The sequence below is a fragment of the Myotis daubentonii genome, chromosome 3 (assembly GCF_963259705.1).
Source record: "Myotis daubentonii chromosome 3, mMyoDau2.1, whole genome shotgun sequence".
Taxonomy (NCBI): Eukaryota; Metazoa; Chordata; class Mammalia; order Chiroptera; family Vespertilionidae; genus Myotis; species Myotis daubentonii.
In genome coordinates this window covers 58442173-58450955 of record NC_081842.1, presented here as the reverse complement: position 1 = coordinate 58450955, position 8783 = coordinate 58442173, and the positions used below count along the sequence as shown (strand labels likewise).

Sequence of the window (8783 nt, the reverse complement as noted above, 5' to 3'; positions counted from 1 at the left end):
ACTTGGGCCACCTCTCAGTAAGTGCTGGCGTCTCTGCTGAACAGAGTGGAGGGAGGGCAGGAAGCAAAGAATAACCTCATGATGCCCTGAGGCAACCGTTTGCTGAGACAGGGTGTAGTTTGAAAGGTCATTCTTTCTTCCCAAATCAAAATCCTCCAATAAATTGTTCCTATTCCACATTCTAGAGCCGTGGTCGGCAAACTGCACTCGCAAGTCACATGCGGCTCTTTGGCCCCTTGAGTGTGGCTCTTCCACAAAATACCACATGCGGGCGTGCACGGACAGTGCGATTGAAACTTCGTGGCCCATGCACAGAAGTTGGTATTTTGTAGAAGAGCCACACTCAAGGGGCCAAATAGCCGCATGTGGCTCACGAGCCGCAGTTTGCAGAGCCGCAGTTTGCTGACCACTGTTATAGAGCAACTCAGAGCAATCCCCACCCTTTCAGATATCTGTATTCTTATCTTATCCAAAGTAACCACCTGTAGTTTTATCCTCCAAATAGTTTCCAGACTTCTTCCTGTTTGGGTTGTAAATTTTTTAAGTTAAACATTCATTATGTTAATCTATTAAGGAAGACAAATGCATAAATGATGCCACATAACTAATACAGTATAGTGTAATAGAGGAATTTTCACAAAGAGAAAACTGGAAGAAGTTTCAGTCACTTTAAAAATTTTTGAAAAGTGGAGGTGATAAATTTTAACTTACAGAACACCAGACACACCTATACCTTGAGCCAATAGAGGAAGGACATGGGAGGTAAAGGAGGAGCAAGTGTCAAATAGGAGGAGACACAGAAATACATTTTTGGGGAAGCAAAGAGAAAGACAGATAGAAAAACACACCAAGTTCTGAGAAAAGCCCAAAGCCCTCTTGTGACCCAATGCATTTCCACTGGGGCTGTCATTCTTTTCTGGAAGCAACCTGAGCTGGTTTGGCTCAGTGGATAGAGTGTCAGCCTGCAGACTGAAGGGACTTGGGTTCGATTCTGGTCAAGGGCACATGTCTGGGTTGCAGGTTTAATCCCCAGTAGGGGATATGCAGGAGGCAGCCAATCAATGATTCTCTCTCATCATTGATGTTTCTATCTCTCTTTCCCTCTCCCTTCCTCTCTGAATTCAATAAAGATATATTTAAAAAACAAAACAAAACTGGGAAGTAGTTATCTGCTATTTTCAAACTAGGGAGTATACACTCAGGTCTCATTTTGCCTTAGAGATGATAAAGCTGCTCCATTCCACTGTACCTATAACTAGTTTAGAAAAATGTTGGGTATTTAGTATGATTAGAATGTTGGAAGGACTCTTAAAAGATCATCAGTCTAATTTTACTTGCAAAGTAGTGGTATTGTGGCAGAATGCATGGGAGAACAATGAGCCAGCACTCTGAGAGAGGAAAGTTTAACCTCTATTTTGCAGATCTGCTAGTCCAGTGGAATTCTGGATCCAAACCCTGAACTGAACTCGTGGGGAGGCTCTGTCCTATATATCTCCTCCTGTGGCCCCTGACAGTCCCCACAGCTCCACCCAAATCAGTCTTGGGGGGGGCCTGGGGTTAGGCTCTGCAGCTCCTTCCAAGTCAGTCAGAGTGGGGAAGTAAGACTACAGTTTTAACAAGATACTGAACTAGGTTGCAAGCTCCCCTCCCCCTCCATTTTCCTTTTCATTCCCCAGCTTGTTCCACAAGATAGTCTTAGCTTTGGGGATTACAAAAGATTCAGAAAGTGGAGATAAGGTCGACGACTGCTCTAGCTACTTTGTGCTAAAGGGGGTTCAGTATCTGGTTAATGCTTGTCTTGAGATAAATGCATGTGTGTCTGATTCAGTGGTTACCTACTAGATCACCAGGAAGGATCTTTACTCTTCATCTCACACAAACTTGGAAAGATCCAGTTTATTCTGGACTCTTCTGTAGAATAAACTTCTCCCTCCGCTTCCCAGCCAATGGTAGTATTAGTGAACCTAAATGACTTCTGTGGGAACATGTACATGAAGAATTACTGTACTGGCAGAGTGAAAGGTATTGGAGACTGTAGAGGTTTGAAGAAGATGAATTTCCTGAAAGAGACATGAGCACAGGGAACAAAGCCAAGAATGGATGTCCATCATAGCTCTAAGCCACACAGTAGTGACTATTTCCCCACAAGGCATCCCACCCCAAATCGAAGGCTTGACTGAACACCAGAAGTCAGTCCTGACTGCTGAGGGGGCTGTGGATCAGGCCCAGAGAGAGGCCTGGAGAGAGAAGTCAAGTCTGATCTATAGCCTCAGTGGAAGCTATTGATCAGCCCTTGCCTCTCTCTTTCTCTCCAGGCCTGGCCAGCAGCTGCGCCTCTCTTTCTCTCTGGGCCTCCGCCGGGGCTGCTGATCAGCCCCGCCTCTCTGATCAGCCCCAGAGATAGGCCCGGAGACACTGACTGGCACAGAAACCAATCAATCAGAACCAAATCTGGGTGAACTGTGAGGAGCCAATGGCTGCCTAGGAGGCAGAGCTTTTGATGCTGACTGACATAGAAACTGACCAATCAGAACTAAATCTGTGTGAAGTGTGAGGAGCCAATGGCTGCCTAGGAGGCACAGCTTTTGATGCTGACTGGCATAGAAACCGACCAATCAAAACCTAATCTGGTGAACTTCGAAGGCAGAACCTAAGGTGGGAGCTGAGAAAGGGTTTTAAGGGCAATAGCTGTTTGGTGTAAGGTGTAAGAAAGTGGTTCAATTTTTTAATGAATGGTTTGGCAGTATAGTTCATATGGCTGGCTATCAATCCAGATATAGGGATTATGTATTTTTGTCTGCCAAGAGTATCTCCTCCTGATGAAAAAGGCTTCTCCCCCCACCCCCTACCCCCATTTAAGCAATACTATCCTATATAATCTATCTATACTACTGGGGTAATATGCTAATTAGACCTGGTTGACCGGCCATCTTCCGGATGTCCAACTTCCTTCCAGACAAAGCCATGGTGGTGGGGGTCGAAGCAGAGGCCATTAAGGGTGATCAGGCCAGCAGGGGAGGGCAGTTGAGGGCAAACAGGCCAGCAGGGGAGGGCAGTTGGGGGAACCAGGATGACAGGGGAGGGCAGTTGGGGGCCAGACCAGGGAGGCAGGGGAGGGCAGTTAGAGGTGATCAGGCAGGCAGAGGCATTTGGGGGTGAGCAGTTGGCGGCGAGATCAGCCTGGAAGGGAGGGCATTTAGGGGTGATCAGGCAGGCAGGCATTGGCAGTTCGGGGCAATCAGGCAGGCAGCCAGAGAGGTTAGGGGCAATCAGGCAGGCAGGCAGAGGAGGTAAGGTGTGATCAGGCAGGCAGGCAGGTGAGCAGTTAGGAGCCAGCAGTCCCAGATTGCAAGAGGGATGTCCAACTGCTGGTTTGGGCCTAAACCAGCAGCCTGACATCCCCCAAGGGGTCACCAATTGGAGAGGGTACAGGCTGGGCTGAGGGAACCCCCCCCCCCCCGAACAAATTTCATGCACTGGGCCACTAGTACAAGAATAAACTTTGTGAGTCTTGTCCAGTTTGGCTCAGTGGATGGAGCATTGACCAGTGGACCGAAGGGTGCCATGTACAATTCCAGTCAAGGGTACATACTTCAATTGCAGGCTCCTCTTTGGACGGCAACCAATCGATGTGTTCCTCTCACATAGATATTTCTCTCTGTTTTTCCCTCTCTCTAAAAATCAATGGAAAAATATCCTTGGATTAGAATTAAAACAATAAATAAATAAATTTTAAAAAGCATAAACTCTGAACTCTGTGTTTCATGTACTTAAACTATAAACCTACTTTTGACTCACCCATAAATGAAGAGTTTTAGTTTAAATCTGATTTTATTTCTTGAAAATGATTATGTGGGGAACAAGAAAAATTGTTTGTCCAGTTCTGGCGATCCAAATTCTGGTGAGAAGAGGACGTTGATTTTACTTGTGATTTGGGGTGGGACACTTTGTGGGGAATCAGTCACTGCTGTGTGGCTGTAAGCTATGACTTGCCCTTCTGTGCCCTCACCATTTCCTGTACTGTGCACCAAGTTGGTTTGAACTGGATGATGAGCACCACCTGCAGGTAGAAAACTGGAGAAAATATGTGAATACAGTTCAGCATTATTATGGATCAGGACAAAAGCCCAGTGAACTCTCTTTGGACCATCTCTGAAATGTAGTTTCTTTTTGATTAAGGGACAATATGTCAGGTCCAGTTCAGCAGGGGAAGCAGACCTAATTTTGGCAGAATCTGAGAGACGTCACTACCTCCTTCACAGAGGAAACAGAATCCACCAGGGAAGGACTTCCATACCTTCCATCAACAGCCATTCAGAATTCCCCACTTCTCTACTCCATCTCCACTTGTTCCTGGTGCGTGGGAAAAGTGTCCCCTTCCTCAGGTTACTACTGCCTCCAGGATTCCATCCCATCTTCTCCCACAACCTGTATCTTAAACTTCCCTTCACTTCTTTCTACCAATATTTAAACGTGCCTAAGACTCTTCCATCTTAAAAAGATTTTAAAAGCCAGAAAACAAACATAACAACAACTGCCTGATCTTATAACCCCATAATCTGCTGCCTAACTCCCTTTCCGCTTCAGTCACACTTCTGGAAGAGCTGTCTTCGCTTGTCTCAGTGGCCAGATTATTATGACCACCTGATATTTGTAGGCAAATTAGCCATACACTGCATGTATGGGATATGGAAGCCAAAGGCCTGTTCAAACACCTTTGCTGTGTGCAGTTACCAAGATAAAAATGTCTCCAATTCGCACAGGAACACAAGGATTGGACTGTCGAGCATTGGAGAAAAGTCATGTTTCCAGTTGCATCATGCAGATGGCAGACTGAGAATTTGGCGGCAACAACATGAAAGCATGCACCCCACATGCATGAGTACAACCCTTCAAGCTGGTGGGGGCAGTGTTATGGCTTGGGGCATGTTTTCCTTGCATGATTTGGGCCCTTTAATTCGTGTGGAACAACGTCTGAATAGCACAACATACCTAAGTATCGTTGCTGATCAGGTTCATCCTATCACGTTGATGGCGTATCCCAATGGAAATGGCTTCTTCCAATAAGACAATGTGCCATGCCACGGTGCTCATATTGTGTAGGAGTGGTTTCAAGAACATGAGGGAGACTACCATGCTTAGGTGGCCCCCACAATCACCAGATCTCAATCTAATTTAGTATTTGTGGGAAGAAGTTAAAAGAGCCATCAGGCAGCTGGTTCCACAACCATCAAATCTCACAGAACTGGACAGTGCTATTCATCAGGCATGGTGTCAGATTCCTCGCATCACCTTTCCGCATCTTGTGGAGTCAATGCCAAGAAGAATCGCCGCAGTGTTGAAGGCAAAAGGTGGCTCAACGAAGTACTGATGGGGTGCTCATAATAATCTGGTCACTCAAGTTCAAATATATCCCACGTTCAAAGACTATTAAATCGCATTTACTCGTATCTTCAGAAAAGAATCACTTCTACTGTCATGGTAAACAACCTGCTTCCCTATTTATAATGGTCTGGCCCTCTAGCAACTTTAGAGTGAAATTATAGCTAATTTGCCTACAAACATCAGGTGGTCATAATAACATAATAATCTGGCCACTCAATGTGTGTGTGTGTGTGTGTGTGTGTGTGTGTGTGTGTGTGTGTGTGTGTATATATATATCTGACAAAAAATAGGTATAGTTTTGATTTATTCACATCAGACAGCTATTGTTGTGTTGGCTGTTGTCATATTTTAACTTGACAATCTAAGGGAAGAGAGGTCGGTGTCCCTGACTAAATAGTCGGGTATTGCATGTTTTAAAAGTTCTTGTGGCACACCGGTTGAAAATCACTGATCCAGCTGGTTGCTCAGGCCATCTGTCATCCCACATCCTTCATCCAGTCCTGCAGCTGTGCCTTCAGTATGGATTTGGAATCCTGCCTTTTCTCAGAAGGTCCTCCTCTGCCAGCACCCTGGTCTCAGCCACTCTCACCTCTTACCTGGGACAACACAGTAGCCGCTTGGAGGCCTCCCTGCCTCTTCTCTAGCTGCCATACAACAGCCAGTGGTTCTGTACACGTACAACAAATGGCATGCCCTCTTCTCACACCTCCAAGGTTATCCCCCATCATCCTTAGGCCTCAGGTTACACCTCACCTCCCATAAGCCCTCCCTGAGCCCCTCCTAATTTGTTCCATTCTGTGAACACCTCTGTATTCCTTCCAAGAGCAATCTTTTTTTTATAGTTTTATTGCTTAAAGTATTACAAAGGGTATTACATATGTGTCCTTTTTTCCCCCCGCCCTTGACAATCCCCTGGTCTCCCCTACCCGCCAGTGTCTTATGTCCATTGGTTATGCTTATATGCATGCATACAAGTCCTTCGGTTGATTTCTTACCTCCTCCCTCCTGTCCCCCACCCCTCCCCGACCTTCCCGCTGCAGTTTGACAATCAGTTTGAGGCAGCTCTGCCTCTGTATCTATTATTGTTCATAAGTTTATAATGCTCTTTATTATCCATGAATGAGTGAGATCATGGGGTATTTTTCCTTCATTGACTGGCTTATTTCACTTAGCATAATGCTCTCCAGTTCCATCCATGCCGTTACAAACGGTAAGAGTTCCTTCTTTTTTACAGCAGCATAGTATTCCATCGTGTAGATGTACCACAGTTTTCTAATCCATTCATCTACTGATGGGCACTTAGGCTGTTTCCAGATCTTAGCTATGGTGAATTATGCTGCTATGAACATATGGGTGCACATATCCATTCTGATTGGTGTTTCTGGTTTCTTGGGATATATTCCTAGAAGAGGGATCACAGGGTCAAATGGGAGTTCCATTTTTAGTTTTTTGAGGAAACTCCATACTGTCTTCCATAGTGGCTGCACCAGTCTGCATTCCCACCAGCAGTGCACGAGTGTTCCTTTTCTACCAAAGCAATCTATAAATTCAATGCACTTCCCATTAAAATACCAACAGCATACTTCACAGATCTAGAACGAACTCTCCAAAAGTTCATCTGGAATAAAAAAAGATCCCGAATAGCTGCAGCGATCCTGAAAAAGAAAAAAGTAGGTGGGATCTCAATACCAGATATCAAGCTGTATTACAAAGCCACTGTTCTCAAAACTGCCTGGTACTGGCACAAGAACAGGCATATAGATCAATGGAATAGAATAGAAAGCCCAGAAATCAGCCCAAACCAATATGCTCAATTAATATTTGACAAAGGAGGCAAGAACATACAATGGAGCCAAGATAGTCTCTTCAATAGATGGTATTGAGAAAATTGGACAGATACATACAAGAAAATGAAACTAGACCACTGACTTACACCATACACAAAAATAAACTCAAAATGGATAAAGGACTTAAATGTACCACGGGAAACCATAAAAATTCTAGAAGAATCCAAAGGCAACAAAATCTCAGACATATGCTGAAGCAATTTCTTCACTGATACAGCTCTTAGGGCACTTGAAACTAAAGAGAAAATGAACAAATGGGACTACATCAAAATAAAAAGCTTCTGCACAGCAAAAGAAACCATCAAGAAAACAAGAAAGCCCACTGCGTGGGAAAACATATTTGCCAATGTCATATCTCATAAGGGCCTAATCTCCAAAATTTATTGGGAACTCATACAACTTAACAAAAAGAAGATACACAATCCAATCAAAAAATGGGCAAAGGATCTAAATAGACACCTTTCAAAAGAGGACATTCAGAGCAATCTTTCCACTGTGTCCTAACTCCTCTGTCCCAAAGCTTCCTGAGCTCAGAGAGAGCAGGAACTGTGTCCATCAGTTGAATCCATCCCAAGTGCATGGCACCTTGTAAATATTACGTAAAAAAACAACCTGTGAATGTGACACAAAGCCGCTGATTGCCCCTGTGGCTTGTGTGTGTGGCAAATGAGCCCTGAGTTTAGGGACCCGTGTTCACCCAAATAACTGGATGGCCTTGCCCTGGGGCCCAGATGAAAGTGAAGATTCTGAGGGGGTGACTCATCAAATCTGGGGTTGCTGTTTATAACCAAAGGCAGTTACCTAAGAGCAGGGAGGGGTTTTTCCCTGAAACGAAAGCTAGAGAGGCAAAGTTAACTGCTTGAGCTGGGGTAGGACTAGCAGTCTTGCCCTGAGCAGGGCTGAGGATGGCTGCGCCTGGCTACTTCCCGCTAATGGTCGAGGGGTCCTGGGGTCCCGATCCCCCGAAGAGCTTGATCACTAAGTTGCAGTTGTACTTCCAGAGCCAAAAGAGATCCGGAGGCGGGGAGTGTGAGGTCCGACAGGAACCAGGCAGCCTGGCCCACTTCCTACTGCTCTTCAACCGACATGACGGTGAGGGCGTCGGGGCGGGGGTGAGAGGAGACCATGGGGCTCTCCCTGTGGGGACACTTGGACTGGGGCGCGCAGCGGGACCGGCTCCAGCAGCAGCAGTTGGCGGTGGGCGGGTTGCAGAATGGACCAGAAATGCGCGAGGTCGCTGCGTTCCTCTGCCCCGCGCTTCTAGGAATTCAGTGGCGCTGCCTCTGCCTGGAGGTGGCGGGTGGGGGCAGAACCGCGCCAGGGAGAACCAAAAGGCGCTGAGAGCCCGGGTACTCGCCTCATTTTACAAGGCTACATAGTGCGTTAATGTATTAATACACAGAGTGCTAATGGCAGAGTTGCATCTCTTGCGCTTTTGGTCTTCTGCCTATTAATTAAGGCAGCAGTTCTAGAACTCCCAAGGTTTATGGGAACACGATTTTAAGGGAAGAGAAAGTTTCGAGGGGTGAAAGTCCAACTATACGTTAGGGA

General features: G+C 45.8%; 1 protein-coding gene across 2 annotated transcripts in view; it reads left to right on the top strand.

The window, feature by feature from the left end:
• Nucleotides 1–8108: 8108 nt before the first annotated feature.
• The window catches only part of LOC132230333 (protein mono-ADP-ribosyltransferase PARP14-like), a 72019-nt gene continuing 71344 nt past the window's right edge, over nt 8109–8783 (top strand). Inside the window, exon 1 of one of the 2 annotated variants that reach the window (XM_059687649.1) lies at nt 8109–8324. In XM_059687649.1, coding sequence (XP_059543632.1) covers nt 8138–8324 — 187 coding nt within the window. In that variant the 5' untranslated portion in view covers nt 8109–8137. The remainder of the gene's footprint in view (nt 8325–8783) is intronic. The other variant, XM_059687650.1, reaches the window with a different exon arrangement.